Source organism: Eublepharis macularius, chromosome 8, assembly GCF_028583425.1.
Source record: "Eublepharis macularius isolate TG4126 chromosome 8, MPM_Emac_v1.0, whole genome shotgun sequence".
Lineage (NCBI taxonomy): Eukaryota > Metazoa > Chordata > Lepidosauria > Squamata > Eublepharidae > Eublepharis > Eublepharis macularius.
The window spans coordinates 36161931-36186013 of NC_072797.1; the positions used below are offsets into that span (position 1 = coordinate 36161931).

General features: G+C 43.6%; 1 protein-coding gene across 1 annotated transcript in view; it reads right to left on the reverse strand.

The window, feature by feature from the left end:
* Window positions 1–24083, reverse strand: part of ADAMTS6 (ADAM metallopeptidase with thrombospondin type 1 motif 6) — a 275919-nt gene that overhangs the window by 105007 nt on the left and 146829 nt on the right. Inside the window, exon 10 of the mRNA XM_054986105.1 lies at window positions 17477–17618. Coding sequence (XP_054842080.1) covers window positions 17477–17618 — 142 coding nt within the window. The remainder of the gene's footprint in view (window positions 1–17476; window positions 17619–24083) is intronic.

A 24083-nucleotide genomic window follows, 5' to 3' on the forward strand; every position in this document is an offset into this window, starting at 1 on the left:
TAAGAAGAAGCTGCAGATTACTCAAGCATATAACAGGGTGAGTTAAGTAAGCCGTTTTCACACATGTCCTGGGAGATCGCACAAACTCATGGCATGAAGCATCTTCCTAGCACGACCTCCCGGCACGATCCCCTTTAATGGCTCAATGATGTCAGAAAAAGCGCCATTAAATGGGATCGTGCCAGGAAATTGCGCTAGGAAGACGCTCTTATGCCATGAGTTTCACGTGATTTTCTGGGCTGTGTGAAAACGGTTGTAGTGCGGTAGGCTGGCCTAGTTCTATGGCTTTTGGGGCTGTGAGGGTAGCAAGAATGCCCCCTCCTCCTGGGGTCCTCCTAATGTTATGCAGGCTCAGCCAAAACATCCATGGGCAGGTATGGCATGGCTATACCATTTCCAAATTCTTGATGGAAGTAATTAGGGTGGCAGCCCTCCCCCACAACATTACTTATACAGGGAATTATTCCTTCAATTTGAGGAATCACCTCCTTCCTGCTACAAAACATGGTTGTGCACTAAAAGAAAAATTCAGTGTTTTTCAGATTTGGGTATTCTGAATACCATAAATATTTGATATTCCCAATATTCCTGTTCAAAAATATCAGTATAGTATTCGAATTCAGATTTTATTCGGAATTGCAAATATATTTGGTTCCATTATTCTCTATGGGATTTTTTTTCTGGGGGCCTGGAGGGGCCATTTTTCAAGCAAACGACACCCAAATTGCCAGGAATCTAATCCTGCTTGTCAACAGAAGACCCCCTGACCACCACCCCTAAGTTTAAAGCAAATTGAAGCAAAGGGCCCCTGAACAAGGTACCCCCAGCTGCTCTCCATTGTTTCCTATGGGGGGGAAATCCAAAGTTTTCTCCAGAACACAGAAAGCTTTAGCCAAACATACAATAGCAACCATTGACCAAAAGCCTTTCCATGCAAGCAGAACTAATAAAGCCCAACAGAACCAACACCAAACCAAAGAATACCAGCAGAACCAAAGAATACCAACAGAACCAAAAGAATCCTAGCCGAACCAAACTGCAGCAAGGCACACTGTTACAAGCTCAACAGAAAACAGGGTTACACTTAGTTACAGGGTTACTTGTAACTACTGTTCATTAAGGTCTTCTATGCAGGCACACATGGGACTGTGCATGCCCAGGCCTGCCAATCTGTTCTGTAGCTTTAAATCTGTGAAGAGGGGTGTCTTCCACTCCAAGAGCACATAAAAGGCTTTCCCCTGCTCTAACAGCCTGTGCTCTGGGCAGGGAGACACGCCTACCCTCAGTTTTTCCAGAACTGCCACACCTCTCAGGAAAGCACTGAAGAGCGCAGTGGGGTAGGAGGGAGAGTATGTGTGCCTGCACAGAAGGCCTCAATGAACAACAGTTACAAGTAAGTGATACCTTGTCTTCATCATCAGTGTTCTGTGCAGTATCACATTGGAGTTTAGCAAGCCAGTTACCCTAGGAGGTGGGAGATGCTCTTCACAGGAAAAGACACTGAAGCACAGCTTGTCCTACAGCAGCATCTCTCCTGGTGTTGATGAAGGTATCTACAGATGACCAAGTCACAGACTTGCAGATGTCCTGTAATGGGACCCCTCTGATGAAGCTTTAGTCAAACCAGGGATGTGTCATTTGGGTTCCCGATTCGGGATAAATACCAGAATCTGACCCAATTTGTAAATATTCGGGATTTCCAAATCAAAGCTTCCTGAAACAATTGGGGTTGCTTTGGAAAGCTTTGGGGTGCTTTCAAACCCCATGGCTGGCTTCAGCTGATAGGCAGGGGAACTCTCTCTTACGCTGGTCAGCTGGAGCCAACCTTGAGGTTTGAATTTAAAGCACCAGAAAGGGGATTTAAACTTCAGCTGGGAGGTGGAGGTGTCTCCCCCCCGCCCAGCTGAAGCCCAGGGAAGTTTCAAGCAGGCACTTTAAACATCAGCTGGGAGGAGAGGGATTCCCTCCTCCCAGGTGAAGGCTGGGGAATCCCCAAACAGGCACTTTAAACTTCAGCTGGGAGGAGGAGGATTCCCCCCTCCCAGCTGAAGCACGGGAAGCGCTGCCCCCCCTTATTTCACCCAATGGGAAAGGAGAAGAGGGAACCCCCCCTTTCCCATCCCATCAGGTGAAATAAGCAGCAGGGTGAGAAGTTTTGGTGTGCTCCAAATATTCACATAGCATACCGAAGCAGATAAGCAATTTCCAAACTGGCTTGCTGCTTCGGAAATCACTTATTTCCAACTCCTTTTCCCACTTTGGAAATTCTGAAGCAGGAAACCTGAATCTTTCTTGTGTGCACACCCTGTCAAAGACATCTGGGACATGGTGGAATGCACATGGACTCCCCATGGACTAGGTAAATTGGCTAATTTGCATCACAGTTTGTCTGGGCTACCCAACAAGAGATTAGATGCAGAGGAGTTAGCCGTGTTAGTCTGTAGTAGCAAAATCAAAAAGAGTCCAGTAGCACCTTTAAGACTAACCAATTTTATTGTAGCATAAGCTTTCGAGAATCAAGTTCTCTTCGTCAGATGCCTGATACAGATGCCTGATACAGTATCTGTATCAGGCATCTGACGAAGAGAACTTGATTCTCGAAAGCTTATGCTACAATAAAATTGGTTAGTCTTAAAGGTGCTACTGGACTCTTTTTGATTTTCCAACAAGAGATTGTTTGTGATGTGGCTATAGTTCCCTTTTTAGCTCCTGCAAAGCATATAAACCTCTGACTGAACCTCCAACCTAAATAGAATAGCATCACCATCCAACCCGGGCATATGGAGGTCTTTCTGCTTCTGAGGTGGAGGCAGGGGACTTAGATATTACTTTAGATAGAAACTGTAGGTTAGATCTAAGTACTACTTTCTTCAGATGCACATTTAGAAACAGAGGGTCTGTCCTCAATGCAGACAGCTCACTTACTTGCCTTGCTGATGTGATGGCCGCAAAAAGCTTACCTTCAAAGAGAGAAATGTTTAAGAGACAGGTAGCAAAGGATTCAAATGGCTTTGCCATCAATCTGGAAAATACTACTGACCAAGACCACTCTGCACTATAGGTGACACTGGTGGAAAAATATTATTGAGACCCTTCATTAGTAATTTAGATGTGTAGTGTGAAAACGTCTTTTTATCAATCAAGGTATGGAAAGTTGATATGGTAGATAAGTGAACCTTAATAGATTATGTAGACAGTCCTAACACTGTAGCTAAAGAGCAAGAATGGGGTGTAAACTCTCCTGATCATGCCCAGTTCTCGAACTTGTTCCATATTCTTGCGTAAGGTAACCTAGTATTTGGTTTTCTAGCATTTAGAATGACTTCCACTACTCCATCAGAGAATCCCATTTTTAAGGGGAGACTAATCATGCCATAAGCCTCAGTTTAGGTTTATTGTGATATCTTGCCTAACCACAAAGCAAGAGATCCAGGGCTACAGGTAAGCGGATATATCACTTAGTAAAAGCAATCAGTGAAACCATGGCTGTCAAAACCAAAAGGGTGCCAGTACTATGCACGTGCTTTCTTCCGTTTGCATCTTGCTGAGAGCTTGCAAGATCAGGGTAAGGGGAGGGAAGGCATAGAACAGCATCCCTGACCATCTGATCTGGAAAGCATCTCCAACAGACCTTTGGTCCATGCCACCTCAAGAGCAAAACACTTGAGCCTTGATGTTTACACTTATGGCAAAAATGTCCACTCTTGATGATCCCCATAGTTTGAATATTAGTAGAATATAATAGCCCCTCAAAAACCAATTGTGGTTTGTAGATCCTAGTCTGCTTAGTCTGTCTGCTATCACATTGATATGTAAATTTCTTTCCCCATCCATATACTATGGGTGGAGGTTTGCTGACAATATGTTCGCCACCATTCTAGGGCTGCATCAGTGTTGGGCATCATGTCAACCACTGGGGACCAAAACTGAACCCCTATCGGCAGGTGAGATTCCTCTAGCATCACCTCAGAGACCTTATTAATCACTCTTGAAATGGAATACTTTCTAACCTGTGAATTAACAACAGGATTATGGACTGACAAGAACCAAATTTACAGTCATCTCATATTTAGCCTCACTAATGACATAACCACCATGGTAGCAGCATAAGGCCTAGCAGTGTTTGAATTTTTAATGCCAGCTGGAACTTCTTAGTAGAGCTGGATGAAACTATATTTCTTACTCTGTACACCTTCAGGCTTTATTGTGAACAGAATCTAATATGGGTCCTATAAATGGTACCCTTTGAGATAAGTTTTGACTTTTTTATGTTAATAATGAAGACCAATTGGTCATGCATGTCTGTGATTACAGAAATGTGATTTTCTATTGACTCCCTTACCTGGGCTGATACAAGCCAGTAATCTAGATATGGATAAATCAAACACGCCATAGTTCTCAAGTGGGTGACTATGACTACCACATATACTTAGTGAAGACCTTTGAGGCTGTGGCCAGTCTGAATGGCAATACTTATTACTGGTAAATCTGACCCTCAAACAAGAATCTTAGAAACTTCCTGTGGAACTGATGGATTGATACATAAAAGTATGCATCCAGGATTGCAAACCATGATCCTGGTGGTATTAAATGTAGGACCAAGGGAAGTGTGACCACTCTAAATGTCTGCACTTTCACAAACTTGTTGAAGTCTCTAAAATCTAAGATTAGTCTTGACCCTACATCCTTCTTATCTATCCAAAAGAACCTGGAATAGAACCCAAATCTGTATTCACTTTCAGGGATGCATTGAACCATCCGTTTTGGAGTAGTGTAAGGAGATCCCTGGCCACGTTTGGTGGACTGGTACCCATATTCTTATTAGGGAGACTCAGACACAGAATTTCATCAAACTCAGTTTTAGAACTGTATTTGACTATGTTAAGAACCCATGAGTCTGAAGTGATGGACTGCCAACCAGACATTAAGAGAGAGCTTATTCTCAAACATCATCTGCTCTTCCTACTTTAGTCAGGAGGAGATTTGCTTCTGGCGTGGGGGTTGATCTTTGGAAGTGTGAGCTTGCGGACCTTACCTTGGCTTGTGGAAGGACTTCCTTCTCTGGCTTTGAGATAAGGTTGCTTGATATGGATGGTACTGCTAGTGGAAAAGGCTGGTAGCAGAATTGTCTTCCTCTATATTGCTGCTGTTTCCCATATGTCCTTGGGCCCGATAATTATGAAGGGGGTAGGATTCCATAGGATCTGGCCATCTGATGATCCTTTCTCTTTTCAGACAGATATTTATCTATCTTTAGGAGTAAACGGGTCTCTCCTTCAAAGGGCATATCCTCCGTCTTCTTCCTTGTCTCCAAAAGGAGTACAATGGAGCACAACCAGGCATATCTCCTGAGGACAACAGAGGGTGTAAATTCCTTGGTGGAAAAGTCTGCCACATTCTGACCAGCATTAATGTGCTGTTTATAAAGCTGGAGAGTCTCCTCCTGGATGACCTTGACAAGAGATTTTTTGTCTTCAGGTGTTTGTTGTACCCAGCCATTCCATAGAATGATCTGGCATGCCCCAATTATAGCAATATATTTAGCAATTTTGATATTCAACGGCAAAGAGGTATAGATCTTCCTGCTGACTGCATCCAGCTTCTTGTCCTCTATGATGTTCCCTTGTCCTTAAACGGCAGAAATGGCACCAGAGGCATTTTTAGAATTAAAAAATAACTAATTATTTATTTTGGAAGGGAAAGGTCAGGTGAAATCAGGGGCTGAAAATTTATGAGGTAATTTAACAAACATATGAGGTAAAATTGGAACATGCACAGATTTCAGTTCTTATGCTCTCCACAGATACTTAAAGGCTCCTGTTTTGAGGCTTTGGTTCCCTTGTTTTCCCCCAAGCACTCTAGTATACTTTCTTTTAGTATTATCTTTCTCTTCTGGAGTTAGGAATGCTGTTACCCACTTTCTAGTACCTCAAGCCCCTTCTCTTCACACACCAGTGCTTTCTTTCAGTTGTTAACTGAATCTGAAGGTCTCTACAGGCAGTTTCCAACCACACCTGACCAGGGATCTCTTCACTCTCCAGAGCTACTTCCCTATTTGACTGGGTAGAGAAAATCTCCTCTCCTTAGAAGATCTATCCCCTTTCTTTGGCCTGTTTGGGAGTCTGCACCTACTTCTTAAACCACCTTACCAACTTTCCACAGTTCTACCGGTGTTAAAACTGCTCTCTGCTAGGACTCCATCTCCCATCTTTTCATACTGGAGTCCACTCTCTGCTAGGACTGAAAACAGACCCTCTTCTTTCCAGGTCATCCTACCCAATCAGATCCCTTGGAGTAGCCTGATTCTCAAAGCTCTCGGATTCTGTGAGGAATTAACTCTTATTCAGTCCTGAGCTGTCTGTGTACAGCACTTCCAGTCTTTTAAAGACATGCAGTCTGTCACACCCTCTTTGTCAGCTGGAGTAGAGTGTGTGCCCTGACAATGTCTGGATTGCATTTTCTCCATTGTTAGTGATAATGGGGAAGGATGTGTGAATAGGAAGGCACAATTGTCCTCCTTGGTTTTGTAGAGTTCTTCTGCCTTCCTTGACGTTACTAGGATGGATGCTAGCTTTTCACACAAGGTAGACATCAACTCAGTAAATCCCTCAATCATAGGGAAAAAAATGTTGGAGGAGTTTCCTGAATATAGATGTTGAAGAATTTTATCATTTGGTTTGGGTTCTGTTGATGAAATGTTTATATCCAATGACTTGGCCATCCACAGTACTTGCTCAGTGTATAATCTGAAGTCATCTGTTGGTGACACTGGCTCCCTGTCCCCCACAAACTCATCAAAGGATGGATCCAATGGGACATGGGCTCCAATCTGTAGCGTCTGTCTCAACCTCTGATTTTGAAAGATAAAATGTCATTGAGGACTGTGCTAGAATCCCTCACGAATAGCATCAATAGTCCTTTGACTGTCCGATCTGGAATGGATCCAGTCAATTCCAGGAGACGCATTCCACCCCTAGTCAAATTGGCTGGTGGAGGCATGCTGTGAAGGTGTCATGTACAGCACCTATGAGAAGAGAATTCCTAGTGATGTGTGCGTTTATGACCCCAAGGAGTCAGATTCAATCAAGAGTGGACCAACATGCCCTTCTCCTCCAAGGAATACAGCAAGGGTGACCTAGATTGACCTAACTGAGCAAGGGGGGGACTTGGATGGTCTCGACATCGTCTGATACTGGCTCGGGTCAATGTTCCTTGAGTGATGACATACATTTGTAGGAGTGCCATGACTTTGTCTTCACCTTCTTCATGGAAGCTCTAAGTTCTACAAAGTGGCTGTCTCTTCTCTACACAATTTGTCCTCTCAAGGTGTGGATCCAAATGAGATCCAGCCAGTGCTGGAGTTGAAGAAGGAGCCCTCGACATTAGTTCTAAAGGATCCCTGGATCCTGATCTTGGACAGATCTGACATGGTGTTCTTGAATCCCTGTGACACTCAGATTTGTGGCAGTCAATTATGTCCCAACGATCCTTAACCTCCACAAAGGCAGAAGATTTCACTGCAGCCTGCTGGAGCTGGAGAGGGCTGTTGCCCAAAGAACATCTTTCAGCCATGTAGCTTTTTCGAGCAGGCCTTGGGGGTGAAAACCTGGCAGTGCTTTCATGTCCCAACATTATGCCCTTCTACAAAATACAGAAGAGAAAAGGAATGCCCATCTGTCTTCATCATTTTAGTGCAGCATTGCATGTAATTCTTGAATTAGGCTTTGTCAACCATGGGTCTCAGAAACCTTTTCCCCCTCTCTTACCAAGATCTGCTGCAGCAGCAACCTGGGAAAGCTCTGAGATCAACAAGCTTGCTACAGTGTTCCTCTCCATCCAGTGGCGAAAGAGAAACTGAGGGTAGGGGCATCTCCTCATCCAGAGTGTAGGCTGTTAGGGTGGGAAACAGCCACACACACACTCTGGAAAGGGAAGATGCCTCTCTTCACAGACTTAAAGCTACAGAACCTACTGATCAGCAGGCCTGTGCACGCAGGGACTGCCACCCATGTGGAACTGCACAGAAGACCGACAATGAACTAATGTCACTCACAGACTCTAGGCAGAACCCTGGGATAATGCAAGCCCAACAGAACCAAGATCAAACAAGAGAATCCAAGTTTCCAAACTTGCAAGCCAGTAGTACCAAGGCAGCCCGCCAGACCTGGGAATGGCATATGGTAAGCAAACAACTCTGACAGACACACACACAGAAATTAAGGAAAACCTGGAGGGATAGGGAAAGAGAAAAAGAAAAGGGAATTAAAAAAAGGATAGCCTGAAGGGGGAATGGACTGCAGACATGGGTGCTTATCAGTCCCTCTAGTTGCTGTGGCCACTGTTGGTATTGGATAATCCTTTCATTTGAATGAGTGCAAATAATAACAAGCCCTGCTCACTTTCTGGAAAGCTTGGTGGACACTGGGGGAAATACTAGTGGGCACCATAGCGTTCACAGGTGCTATGATAGGGAACCCCAATATAAATAAATTTCCCTCTTACTTTAACAGGCAGAAGTTAAGGAAGTGTCTAAAAATGAACCCAAGGATTTAAACATTCAAATGTAGCCTGGTGGACAAAAATTGGTCCAACTTGTTAGTAATCTACAGCATTTACACTGACACAATTCTTGATGTGCTGCAGGGTAGAGACTAGCCACTACTAAACATCAAAATATTCACCAGAAGTTTGCTCAGTACATGGGCTCCAGGTGGCTCAAATACAATGAAATGTGTGGCAGTAGCTTGACACACATTCTTTTAGAACAGGGGCAGCCACTACAGCCGCAGGGCTGGCTTTTTAAGCTAAGAGCCCCAGTGGGTAGGTCAATGGTGGTCTACTTATTTGAAAAGTTACATGAGCTGGTAAACCTCAGGATTTTTTATTTGAATTGTGGTTGGTCCTGCTTGTTTTATTGATAGTACATGACTAAAGCAAGCTCCAGTAAGGATGACTGTACTTGCTCTGTAATATTTTGACCAAAAGAGACTGTGCTGCTCCAGCATTGGAACACAGCTGGGTGTAGATTTTGCTTGAATAAAGCAAGAAAACAAGGAATGAAGTGGATTCAATTGCTGCCTTCTTTTGGCCATCACCTAACAATCACCTGAACCGACAATTATTTGTTCTAATTCTGGGTATGAATGACCTTAGGGCAGTGTTTTTGATATTATGATGAAGCATAATATCCGTGCTCATGAAAACAGATATTGAGAGAATTTGCACACTGTTTGGAAACTTCAGTTGGTAAAGAATCCTGCAGCCAGGATCCTGGCTGGTCATAAGGACCACATATTTTCAGTCTTGGCCCATCTACACTTGCTCCCAAACTGTTTCTTGGAACAATTCAAGATGCTGGTGTTGACTTTTAAGCCTTACATGGCTTGGGACCAGCAATCCAGAAGGACTTCCTACTTCCTTTCGAATCTATCCAAATGCTATGGTCATCTTCCGAAGCCCTGCTTCAGATGACCCCACCCGCCTTCTGAGATTAGGTGGATGGCAACCTGGGAGAGGGCCTTTTCAGTCATGGCACCAAAAATACGGAACTCTCTTCCTAGAGACTTGCCTGTTCCTTCTGTTCCCATCTTCCTCCAGCAGATAAAGACTTTTTCTGCTTTGTCTGGCATTCCCTCAGTGATCCCTCCTTCCTGCTCTTTCTTTTGGTCATTTTTGTGTACTTTAGTGTATGTATATTTTAATGTGGTTTTAATTGTTGAATGACATATTTTGTTTAATTTTAATGGTTTTTAAAATGTGTTATTATGGATGTATTTAATCTGTTAGCCACTTGGTTGCCCTGATGAGGGCAGAAAAGTGGATTATAAATTTTGTAAATAAATAAATATAAATTTGTAACTGTTCCTGCAGCTTAGTAAGAATATATGGTCCCACTTCTCTCCAGAAGCTGAGCAATGTGGGGAATTACAAGTACAGTAAGGGCCCCAGAAGAGTGACTGTTCCAGTATCCCTAAGAACAGCCCCTGCTAAACACTTCCCAGGCTTTCCTTCTTCTCAAATCACAGTCTTCTTCAAGTGTTGCAGTACAGGTACTTCACAACCATCTCTCTCTCTTTCTGAAACTGAGAGAAGAGTCCCAACATCCTTAGTTCTGTGGATATGAGATGAAGTCTTGAGAACTGGTAATGATTCTCTGCTCTTGGTTCAAGAACAGTTGATCTGGTGATTTCAGGGGTTTGGGTGAGGCTGCAACTAACCTGGCTTTCTTGTACTTTTAGACTTTTTTCTGGAGGCATTTATCTGTATGATTGGATTTAGCATTAGCCAGGAGGCTCACATTGTTTGCAATAAGCAATGTTTTTTTTCTCCCAAGGTCTGACTGACATCCCAATGGTGTTTGTGGTTCTGAACCAACATTTGTCAGTGGATAATGGAACTGAAACTAAGGCAGACAGTCTAGGGGGAAAATACTTTCCTCTAGATGCAAAGGACTTCTTTACCAGCTACAATAATTTTTCAAAGAGAAAAGATGATCTTCAAAGATTCTGTAACTGTGATGCCCTTTCAGTTCTTTGCATTCAATGTAAATTGTTTACAAACAGTGTATCTAGAGACAACATGCCCTTCGGGCAGACAAAATATATGATCATCTGATTGTGCCATTTTCAGCTCACATTGTGAGCATTTTTAACATAGAGGTTTTATAACAGAGCAAAGGAGTATGTGTGCAAATTTTATTATTTTCTCTTCCTAATGGGTAACTGAAATTATCTCTGCAATATATGTTCTCTTCACAGCAGCAAAGCGAGGGATAGTTGATGAAACATATACCCTCTCCTCTATATGTGAAGGTAGGAAAAATATTAGGAGAAAGGGAGTGCCTTGTATTCCAATGAACTCAAAAAGATTGGACAGCTGGTCTGTGCATGTTGAACTGTACACACACTACAAAGGTGAAACATTACTTTAACCCCCTGCATGACACCTGAATTTTCCTTGTAGGTGTGGAGGCCATTGTTACTTATATACATCATTTTTATTACAACCTGAACCCATAATGAAACATTGCTTGTGGACTGGAAAAAATTACTTCTGGTCCAATAATTTCTACAACTTTCTAGAAGTCAAGTGTGTCCCTTACAAATATTAAACATTTGGGAAGGGATTACACAGGGACTGTTAAACATAGAGATCAATGTGCACGTATGTGTAGGCCTGAACAATCTATATAATCTTGATTTTGTGGTACACTTGATGTGATTTGGACCTTCATGCGCTAGGTTCTGTGTGTACAGTCCTCTATGCAAATATCCGTCAAAGTGAGTTTGATTCAAGAAAGCTTATACCCTGGAAAATATTATTGGTCTTTATAATGCTGCTAGACTCATTTTTTTTAACTACTATAGACTCACAGGGCTACTCGAAACTATGCAAATATGACATCTAATGCATGGGCATTGGAGAGACCTTAGAACTGGATACGCAATCCCAATCCCCACCACTCAGTGAATCAAATTTCTGTACACGGCCAGTCTTCTGTCGCAGCCGTTTCTGTACATATAAACAATGTATTATTAACCGTCTATTTTCTTAGTATTGATCTCTATATAAGTAATATAAACATTTAGGATTGGAAAATAAATACTAAAGTATTCCAGCGCTTAATATCTGTGCTTATCATGCTAATGTTTATGCAAATAATGCTTTGCCAATTATGATGACAAATAGCCTTACCATATATTTTAATTGAAAGATTTAAGGTGTTTTTCTTTCTTGACACTATTATGTGGATTTGAAGCAGACCAACAATACATTATTTTTTCTCAACTACAGAATTTCTAAGTTGAATTCATAAATAAATTCCAAATCAAGAATAAGTAGTGAAAAAAGCATGTAATGGAAAACTGACTTGATTTTTTTCTTGTATTCTTCTTTGTACAAGTACTGTGAAGGTATAGCAGCAGTAGTGTTAGCAACTAAATAGTTCTGCAGGAGCAGGGAAAAAGGATAAACTAAAATAAAAATAAAATAAATAAAATAATGAGGCATCTATATATGTAATACATGAGTGCCTAAAATAAAGAAAAATATTCTGCAATAATAAATATTCAGATAAACTAACTATAACCTCTGTCCTGCTACTTTGCTAGTATCTATACAGCAACAAACAGCTTCTATAAATGAGTAAGCACTCATTCATGCCTATGATAATGCGGAAAAAACTTGAAATAAATACAACCAGAGTATCTTCTATGATTGTTAAAAGTATTTTTTCTAAAACAAAAACAAAAAAACTCTATTTTTTGAAGCCACAGTGCAGTTGTATTTCCTAGATCAATTTCTCTACATGAGTAGAGTAATTTTTCTACCTAACTACAGGTTAGAGTGGTTCAAGCAGAGAAAAAAATTACATAAACTAATCATGAAGTTCTGAACACTTGTGTGTTTAATAAATTAATGAAATAATTCATATGTGTACATTGAAAATCCATACGTATATAATAAGAGAAAAAAGGATGGAGAGGGGATAGAGAAAATAGGAAAGAAAGGATGGTAACTTATAGATCCAATTAAATGGTTGTCTGTGGAGTAACTCTAAAAACAAATGTGGACGGAATTTTCGAAGGAACGTTTAAAAGCCCAAATACAGGTGATAATAAGACATGAATGGGGCATAGGGATCCCAGACCCCTGGTGGGGGTGGGGGATTCCCCACCCCGCTCCCCACACCCCGCTCCCACTTTCCTGAGCAGCAGGGGGCGCGCACCTTCCTTGCACGCTCCCCCGTGGCACGGCGCACTCCCATGCACCACAGCCGCCAGGATTGGGCCTGTTTTGGCCCGGATTGGGGCAGCTGTGGAGTGCAGGAGCGCTCCTGAGCTCTGCAGAATTCAAACTGGGCCCGATCCATGGCAAACTGGGCCCATCTTCAGCAGCTGCAGAGCACAGCTACTGCGCTCCGCAGCGCCCAAACGGGCCCATTTCGGTGCGGACTGGGCCCGTTTTGAGGCACTGCAGAGCGCAGGAATGCTCCTGCACTCAGCAGCACCCAAAACGGGCCCGTTCTGCTGTGGATCAGGCCCATTTTGAGGCACTGCGGAGTGCAGGAACGCTCCTGCGCTCCAGTGCCCCAAATGGGCCTGTTTTGGCATGGATTGGGCCCGTTTTTGAGCCGCTGCAGAGCGCAGCAGTGCCCAAAATGGACCCATACTGCTGCGGATTGGGCCCATTTTGAGGCGCTGTGGAGCACAGGAACGCTTCTGCGCTCCACAGCGCCTCAAAAACGGGCCCAAACTGCAGCAGAACAGCCCATTTCCGGCGCTGTGGAGAGCAGGAGCACTCCGCAGCGCCCGAAAACAGGCCTGCCCAGGGGTCGCATGATGGCGTCACTCCTGAAGTGATGTCATTGCACCTGTGGGGTTGCACATGTACTCCACGCATGCTCACCCCCCTCTCCCCAAAGGTAAGTTCCAGGCCCCCATTCCCCGCCAAGAGGTTGAGAGGGCCTGGCAACCCTAACGGGGCAGCTACCTCACATTCTGCCCATGGGCTCAGTCACATGTCCACCTGCTGCCCCAACTGGGGGCTTAAGTAGATAATCCATTTGATCTCTTCTTACTTACAAATCTCTTTAAAAGCAATCTAGTTAGACTTCTGGCTGCCTATTGTAATTGTGACAGGAAGTAATATGTTCAAGGAGAGCAGGGTTATCAAAGGAGTAAACTTGGAGGGTTATCTTCTCAGACTAGATAGATGGCAGCAGCAGGGGGCAATGGCAGCACAATAACATAAGCCATTACAGTCATTGTATTTTATATGATCTTGTCTTCTGTATCTATGACTGTCATCATTAACTAAATTGGCTTTAGATCTGCTCACAAGGGCAATGGTTCACCTCATTTTCAAGTAAGAGCAGTGAGCCACCCTACTTCAGCTTCCTTCTCCTTTACCAAGCAGAATTCCATTACTCAGAGCATATGTGCCAAACAATTTCTCCTTAGGAAGCCCCTCCACTTCCCTAAATATTTCCCTTTGCTGCAAATAAATGATTGATTAATGCTTCTCCCTCTATTTCTTCTCCATTCTTTCCAGGAATAAGTTCATTTCAGCATGAAGCAACAATACAGTAGAAGAAATTGCAGGTGAGGTGTTGTTGTTTTTTTAAATTTAGGATCATGAATAAGACTTTGCCTGTGGACTGTCATTTGCCTATGCACAATTTACACTGTTTTCCTTGGGCATCTAATCACTGATGCAAGATAATATAAACTTTATGTTCTCTTTTGGCCATTTTGCAAAGGCAGCAGGAGTTAGATTTATTAACATTATTATAATATAAATTATTATATCTACAACTGCATGACATTTAGTATAACAGCTTCTGAAGATTTTTAATTTGGCATATACATGAACACAACCCTCTACTATATATGGACGCAACAGAACTGAAAAAACTCATGATTTGATTAAACTTATACAAGGATACTAAGACACTTTTACAATTATTGTTCAGCATATATAAGTTTTAGAAAATAGTTTTAGAATATTCAAACAATTTGACAAGAGGTGTTTGGATTTAGATTGATCCTGCAGGTTAGTATGACCAAATGCTATGGCACACAGGACAGAAATCCTACAGATTTGGCCTTCTGCCATGGTTTCACAGACTGTGTACATGAGGCTAATTGCATGTATGAAGAATGGTCACATGTGGGATTCATGCAAATCCCACAAAGATATATCAGCAGGAATCGCAGAATTTATGAAGCAGAGCCAGCATACTTTCATAAGAAGACATAATGCAGATTAAGAAAATAGAGGTGAGACAGTAAACATTAAGTAAACAGTATATGAAGAAAGGAACTTCTCCTTCTTCAGCTACCCACCATAAGACCAAGGTGAGCCCTCTTTTCCACCCACCGGACAGGAGCACTGTTGCTAAAAGAATCTCTTTTTCCCTGTACTTCACAGATCTATGGCATCTAGACAACAGGTGCATATGAACTTATTTTTAGATGCTTGGAAACATTTTATAGATGCTTATATATAGACCTGCCCACTATTGTTGTCATATTTTTATTTCTATTTTATATTAGATTTGTTTTAACTTTTTAAAAATAATTTAAAAAATTAAAAACTATTGTGCAGCCATGAAAGATTCTGCATCCTCACCTGATAAAAAGAGGCTTAGAACTGGCTTAAGTAAGGTACACAGTAGAAGACTGAGAAAGATTGTTTTAATATCATAGTCTAACAGCAGTATTTTCTCCAGGTGCTGATTCTGTTCAGGTTTTTTTTCTCACTTTGTTTTTCACTGTAGTGTAAACCCACAAGCAAAGTGCTGTTCAAGATTACAAGCAGCCATAGGTTGGCAGAAGGGGGTTCATAAGCTCTTGAAGTGGCAGAAACTCTTGTGCCTGGGAAAAACCTCTGCCCAAGCCACACACTGAATATTGTTATACAATATCAACCACACAATATAGAATATGCCAATTTTTAGAAAGGCTAATGCATGATAAGATTCATATGCTCAATAGCAATCTGCACATTACTAAGGCTGCATTTAGATTTCATGAACAAGCTCCACTGACGAGGCTAACACTGAAAACTTTCTGGTTTGACAGAAACTGCAGTTTGTTGTGACATCAAAATAGTGGCTTGTTTCCTACCTCCAAACCAGGATTCAAAACTATGGTTTCGGCCTGGTTTGTAGCTCAAACAAAAACCACGATAAACAGTGGATTCTTTCAAACCAGGATGTCTTCAGTTTTGGCTCTGTCCATAAGAGGAGGAAGGAAGGAGGATTGTATGTAAGTGCAAGGACCAGGGACGATGTCAGCACACGGTGAGGTGGGGCAGCTGCCAGGGGTCATGGTTTCTAGGTGAGGCCCTCTGCTACTGACTCCCTTCTCCTCTGATGCCTGCATTCACATCCTTCCACTCCCTACTTGTGAGTGCTTTGTCACTTCTGCCCCCAGCTGCATACACTACTGTGCACTACTCAAGAAGGGCATGTAGGTGATCAACAAAACATCAGCATTCTTGTTGGCCATGCCCCTCCTAACTGCACCCCTGGACCCAGCATCATCAAGGAAAGGGCATGTAGGGAGCTGGTAGGACAGCTTGCAAGTGGACAAAGGAAGAACAGACAGCCAGGTAAGGGTATATGAGTGGATGGGCAAGAAGAGGATCCTAGCAGTGGGCATAGGGGGATCCCTGAGTACTCTCTGTACAGGATCCTCCAAAACCTGGAATTGGCCTTGGCGAGGACTTGTTCTTGTTCTTGAGATTGTTCATAATCTCTGAATACAGGCTAAGCATCTAGTGCAAATTTTAACATAACATCCCTCAAATTTGAATTGTTCACATCATGAAATTGGATGTCTGCAAACCCTCTGATTCTGAATGAACACTATAAATAGGATGACTCTACAGGGAAAAGAAAAAAGAAGAGTATGAAAGCAAGTGGATTGGATATAACAAGGAAGCACAGAAGAGTAAGGAATGGAAGCTTAAATAGAAATAATAAAGGCCTTTGCTGAGTCATCAAGAATGAGAGACCCAACCAATCAGACAGCCAACCACATACAGTTTTTAAATCCATTGCAATATGAGCTGCCAAGAGTCACAATATTGTCCCAAGAATAATATTGTGTTTGTCACCCCAGGGATATTAAAAATGAATTCCCTTTGTACTATATCTCTAACAGAAATGATTAGTGCAAGTGATTAGGTACATTATTTTAAAAGTTTTTTTTAGGCTTGACTAAACATTTTAATTTATTTTTTATTTTAAAAGTATATAAAATAATATGTAACTTGGCACCAAAACTCTACAAATGTACTTTTAATACATTTTTTATTTTCAATCCCAGCTGATGACTGACACTGTAAAATCAATGTAACTGATGATTTAGTCTACAAAACACACTAAGTGCTCTGATCTACATACCATTAAATTATTTTGAATTCATATTAATAATAGCAGTAATAAATACTCTCAAATAGGTAGGAAAACACCTGTTTGTTCTCCTGTGTGTGACGGATTATCATTATTAATAATCACTACCAGGAAATAAGAAATTAAAATGAGTTATGTCTTAGAATTCTTAGTAGTGATATGATATACATTAGCACTTGAAGGTTTAGTATCTTCTGAGCCTTGTCTGCAATGCAGTAGCGGCAATTTTAGAATTAACTTCAAGGAATCAAAAAGGAGTCTGTATGCTTATATTAAGACTGTACTGTATGCTTAATCAATGCTTTGAGCTAGTCCCCTGGTTTAGAAAAAATGCTCAATTAATTCTTATGCAAACATTTGCAATCAGAATATATACAAATGACTCAAGCAAAAGATGCAGCATAAATACCTCTCATTCCTAATTTAAACCATCATTATTGTGCAAATTACTAAAAGAAAACTACATCAATTTATTGCATTCAATTAAATATGTAATGAAGGGATATATACAGATGACTAAGAAGAATACTTAACGTAAGAATTAAGACTTCTTACCCCATATTTACACTGACGGGATGTTGCTCCATACTGGAAACGACACTGTTCATCAGCATCATACACCTGACCAGGGGCCACAGCAGGATAAAGAAAGTCACGCTTGGGAGGCTCATTGTCAAGGCAAGTACCACGGCCTGAACTGTTCAAGATAAAGGAGCAAAAGAATTAGAAATACTATTAAGGTCATCAGAGTTGAAACAACTGGTTCTTAGTATGCGAAACATAACGTTGTAAATAAATATAAGTGTCTGCAGTTGGCTCCTCCAACACTGGCCTTCACCCCTCCTCCACCTCAGTGATGCCCAGGGAGGCCCCCCCAGGCCAGATCACGTCGACACTATATCCTTACCTGTCAGGGGAGCCACAGTGGGGAGAAGTAGCGGCACCGCGGCAAGCAGCTGGCCTGTTGTTTTGGCCTCCTTGTGATGTGGCCAGTGCTGCTTGTTTGGACAGTGGCAGTGTGGTTGGCTGCTGGCCCCAAAAGCATCCCACAGCCCCTCCTTTCTGAAAGGTGGGGGCTGCAATGGGTCAAGGACTGGGGTGGGACCCACGGATCTTGCCTGCTCAAAGACCTGGCGGCCCCAGAGAGCTCCTCCAATGGACCACAGGGAAGGCAGAGTCTGGGGAGGGGGTTGGGGAATGCCCAGGGAATGCCTTCAAAAGGGGAGCAAGGAACTGGGAGTAAGAGCAAGGGCACACCTGCACAGACAGCCCCATGCTGGAGGAAGACAGGGAGTACAGTGCATCGTTAATCCTCCTTCCTTGTTTCTGCAGCACCTCTGACTTCCCCACTTGGAGGCCTAGGGAAGGAACCTCAAGAGGAAGCATCTGCTCCAGACTTCTCCACAGGCAAAGAGAAGGCTCCATACGGGCCACATTGGTGGCCCGTATGGGGACTGCAGCCTGTCTCTGCTCCCACTTGCCAGTACCCCTTCGTTGGTCAGCCAACCCCTTCTGCTTAGCCCCGGCAACCTTCCAGCATCCCTCCTTAGCATAAGCTGGTAGAGAGAGCCCTCCAGAAACAGAACCCATGGACCTCACCAAGTTTGAGCAAAAGCTCACAGAATGGCAGAACAAGCTTCTGCAGGATGTGGTGGCCCAGCAGCAGGAGTCACTGGCTGTCATGATACGGGATTTGTGCAAGCCTTGGGAGGCAACACAGGTAGCGTTAGGCCCCCATCAGCAGCAGGCGCTAGGCCACACCTCCCATTTTTCCAGCTGTCAAAGCTGACCCCTGTGGATGATGTGGAGACCTTTCTTGAGATGTATGAATCTCAAGAAATCTGAATCCCAAGATCTGGAGACTGCCCAGTGGCTGAAGGCTCAGTGGACTTTCATCTTGGCTCCCTACCTCACCAGTGAAGATCAGGCAGCATTACACGCCCTTCCAAAAGCTCAAGTTGTTGATTACGACACACTCCAGGCAACTATCCTCAACCACTAAAAAATCACAGAGGAAATCTTTAGGCAATAGCTTTGAAGTTGGTGCTGGAAGAGGGAGGACCGCCCTTGACTGATAGCCATGGAATTAACCAAACTAGCCACACATTGGCTGGGGCCTAAGACCATGGGCGAGATGGCCCTACTGGAAAAGGTGGTGGTTGAACAGGTGCTCCAGATTATACTGCCCCTGGTCTGAGCTTGGCCCTTCGCAGAAAGCCCAGCAACCTGAAGGAGCTGACACAACCATCCTGGAGAACTATGCGGCGGCCAATACTACCCTCTGTGCCAGCAAGGGACCCCCAATCCCTGGATGCTCATTGGGCAGTCACTCCAGTGAGCAGTGCCAGGTGAGGGGCAAGAATCCCGAGGGGTAGGATTTCTGGAGCATTGGCCCACCCCTCCAGGGAGCTTTCCTGATGCAGCCTGGATCTCTCCGGGGTCAAATCTCCAATAGAATGGCCCCCACTGGGACAGACAGGCTGGTGTCTCCCCCTGCACCCCCACCCTGTTACACCTGCAGCAAGATGGGTCACTTCCAGTGCAAGTGCCACATGGAGTGTGAAGCCAGCTGGGAGGTGACCCTACACGTTGGAGCCCAAGGTGGAAGCTGTCCAGCATACTTGGTCCAGGTGGACCTTTTCAGATGCAGGCTGAGGGCCCTCCTTGATTTGGGCAGTACACTATACATGGTACAGCCGTACCTCATCCCAGATGACCTCCCTGTGGCACAGTGGGATAAAGTTTCATGTGTTTCCTGGCATGAGCACCGCTAGTTGGTCGTCCTAGTCCCTATGTCCATACATGGCACCTCCTCGAGCTATACATCGCTAGGGTGGAAGATTTGCCCTACCTGATCCTCCTTGGGTGGGACATCCTCACCTTTGCCAGCTTGTTGCACCAAATCACAGAGCCAACACAATCCTATGGGGAGAGCTGGAAGAACCCCATGGTGACCCCTAGCAACAGGAGTTGGAAAAAAAGAGGGCTCCCATTTTGGGGGAGGTGTTACTCCAGTTCCAGGCCATGCAGGAAGAAGATGAGAGCTTGTGCCCCCTGTGTCGCAGGGGGCATAGATTGTGATGTCGCAATCTATGAGGGCCAGGTAAGAGATGCCCAATGGGCCTCATGCTTACCAAGGATCCAAAGGGAAAGAAGGTATGGTTCTGCCATACTTAGGCCCCCTGGGGCCGAGGAGAGGTGTACCAGCTCCTGATCCCCCAGCCTACAATCTGAAGGGAAAAACCAAGAGGGGAAAGTCTCCAAGTAAGAATGCCAGAACTAAAGGAGAAATACCCCAAGGAGACCCAATACAATGTAAGATATAATAATGTAATGTAATTCCTATTTATACAAATTGCAAGTGCCCAAAGTGCAAAAATACAAATAATTAATACATAGTATATAACACTATTTTGCAATATTATATCATTTCTCTGGTATCCATTCCACACAAATGTCCTATTATAGAACCAATGAACAATATTGAACTTGCTGAGGTAAGCATATCATAAAAGTTCATACAATTGTAGTTCTTCTTTAAGAATAATGTAGTCGTATCTTTTTATTCTCTTCACAGGCAACTGTTGTAGCAGCAAGTAGTGCCTCCTCCAATGTCGTTTCCACAGAGAAGTAATCATACACGGGATAGTAAATGTTGGCAACTGGTATGCTATCTACCAATACGACCCATTTTGCAAAGCTTCTTCATCAGCCACAATGCATCTGCCTGAAGCACATGAATATATCTCATCTAAAAATATATTGTACATAAATACACAATAAATATATAATAAATACCAATCTTCCATTTTTCATAATAAATAATTAACGTAAAATTTATTCATTCATTCCAGAAGAACCAGCAGTTTGCGGGATATCTTAGTGCATTCTGACTTTAAAGAGAACATTGTTGAACAACATCTTCTTCCACAGGGCCACTTTGCTTGTGGCCACTGAAATGTTTGTGCTCTAACTGTAAACATCAATTCTTTTAAAAATCCAATTACCGGTGAGCCTCTATACACTAAATGTTTTTCTATATGTGCCACTTCTAATGTAGTATTTATTTTTTAATGTTCATGTAGATTGTTGTATATAGGTAGCACCACACATCCAGTAAAAATTAGAATACAAGAACATCTTTCTAAAATATGTAATCAGAGCCTCGAGGATCCATTGGTCCAGCATTTTTCTCACCATCATCACAGTGAATGTGAATTCAGATTCTTTGTGTTACAGGTACTTAACTCAAATCAGCCAACTTACTTTCAAAGAAGTTTACAACTAATGAAGGCACAATGGATATTTAGACTTGATAGCCTTGTCCCAAATGGTTAGAACCAGGAGATTGATTTTTCTTCGTCTCTGTGATACAGTGTATATGTACCTTTAAATGACTGGTAATGCTGTTAGTGTGATATCCCCTTAACTTGCGTCCCGTTTATTCTCCCATCTAAGACCAGCATTTAATATTTAAATCCCATCTCCATAGTGAGAAATCACCAATCATATGGATCTTGACGAATGTATTTAAACTGTTATGGTGCTGGAATTAGTGAGTAAATTTACCTCAGAGAGTAATTACCTCAGCAAATTCAATATTGTGTATTGGTTCTATAATAAGACATTTGTGTGGAATGGATACCAGAGAAATGATATAATATTGCAAAATAGTGTTGGAAACTATGTATTAATTATTTGTATTTTTGCACTTTGAGCACTTGCACTTTGTATATATAGGAATTACATTACATTATTATATCATATACTGTATTGAGTCTCCTTGGAGAATTTGCCCTTTAGTTCTGGCATTCTACCATCCAAAGGGCCTGCGATTTTCTCATGATTATGCCTGGGCTGGACCCCGCCAAGACCCTAGCCTGCATGCTCGATCTGTTCTATTGGTTGGCCATCTTCCCACAAGACAATGCCCTTTGCCACTCATATTCAGTGTGCTAAAAGGCGTCCTCTCGCACATTCCTACACACCCCTCTAGTCTCGTTGACCCTCATCTCCCTTCCTGGGAGTGGCTATGGACATCACCAGGCCCCTGCCAAGAACCCCAGGGGGTGCAGATTTGTCATCATGATCCCCAATTAACCCACCCAGTTCCCTGAGGCAATCCCCCTTCGATCCATGCAGGCCACGGGGGTGGTCAGGCATTATTCCATTTCTTTGCAATGATAGGGTTACCCTCGGAGAGCCAGTTGACCCTTATATGGCAGCTGTGTTGAGCCTTGGGGATTAGGCAGATCATCATCTTGATCTATCACTGTCAGACCAATGGGCTTGTGGAACATTTCAATCAAATCTTGAAGACAGCTTTGGAGAAGCTAGCTCAAGAGAAGCTGGCCCAGTGGTACTTGTTCCTGGACCCTCTGTTCTTTGTGCTGCGAGAGGCCCCTTCAAGCATCCACAGGGTTCAGTTCCTTTGAGCTGGTATATGGTTGGCAGGCATTGGAGATACTGGTCCTTGTTGAGAAGCAGTGAGTATGATCCCCTCAAGGGGAGGCCTTACTGCCAAGGGAGTACATCCAACAGTTGGAGAGACTAGCCTGGTGGAGGCCCGGAGGCACTTGATGGCAGCCCAACTCCAGCAAAAGGAGCACTATGACTACAGCATTCAACTTTGAACATTCTTGGAGGGCAAAAAGGTCTTGGTCCAGTAAAGAGTCTACCTAGTAGGGGGACCTGGGCCATGGACAGGACCGTTCCCCATTACCAGGGTGGTCGGGACCATTACCTATAACAGCCAGTGTGGGGTAGGGCCACTGGCAACTGCACATGAACCACCGGAAACAGTGGGTGGACAGGGCCTCTGACACCTGTGTCCAGGCTAAGGATCTGCCTGGGAACGAGTTGCCCTGGGGAACCCAAGGATGAGTGCCCCAATATAGACCCCCCACCCAGATGCGGGAAGTGAAGCCACTCCTAGGAAGAATCCTGTAGGGGTCTTCTCCAGGTCTCCGAAGAAACTTCAGTCTTGCAACACATCATTCTGACCAAGCCAGTGTCATGTTCAGAATACTTTCAGGTATGCTAGAGCTAAAGAGACTCCATTTTAATCCTTTCAGTATTATAAGTGCTTTCTTCACAGGTGCCAGGATGTTCCCAGGCAGCTATCTCCCAGAGGAGGAATGTTATGGCTACCGCTGTTCCAGCCTCGAAGGACTTTCGCTTTCCGAGCTTCAAAGGGATTGTTTTGAGAACTATGAGAACTATGGGGGGAGGTTGGGCCTGCTGGGATCTGTTACTTTGTACCTCATGCTTTGCCTGTCATTGGTAACAATTCACATGTACCATCCTGAATATTGCATTCAGGCTCGTGGACTATAATACATTCTTTCTTCAGTAAACTTTTGAAAACAACGGGCTTTTGTCTGATTGCAGAAGGTAGTCTGGAGTAAGGACATTATCTAGCCACAGTTCTGACATTTTGTTACCAATAACCTTTTCCAATGCCTAAGCCGGATCAGACGGACTCCAAAGCTGTCCCGGTCAGGGACCCTTTGTTTGACCCGTATGCCTCCCCCGGCTCTCAAGGATTGGAACCTCAAGGACCCGTACCAAGAGGCGACGGCTCCTCCGTTACTACGCTCTACACCCTCGCTCCCAGCAGTGCAGATACCCAGCCCAGAGCTACAGCCGAACCACTTTTTTCCGTACCCACCCCGACGCAGTGGGGCGTGAGACCAAGGGAGACGAGGGAACGGAGGGCTAGTACGATGTTCACGCAATCACAGGTGGACAGTTGGTGAAGTTTAGAGTCAATACCCGAGCACGCCAGCAGCCAACCGTGGCTCTACTGGAACAGGACAACCGAGCAAACGGAGTGGGAGACGTCCCGCCACGGTGTCCTAAGCTGGGATTATTCAGAAGTCACCCCGTGGTCAGGGCAACCGGATGTAAGTGAGCACCATTGGATGCAGCTTCAAAGCAGAACGATTGCAATTGACTCTGGAATTTCAGCAGTCACTGGTTTGGCGAAAGGGATCTTAGCTGCAAGATCCCAAGAAGAACAAGGCATGGAAGAAACCCTGCCTTGGCAACAGACGAAAGCCACGAGACCACATGCAGAATATGTGCCAACCTCGCAGGCTACTGGGTACACGGAACAGGAGGGGGAAAATCCAGATAGAGTGCAAGTTTTGGAGACCAGACT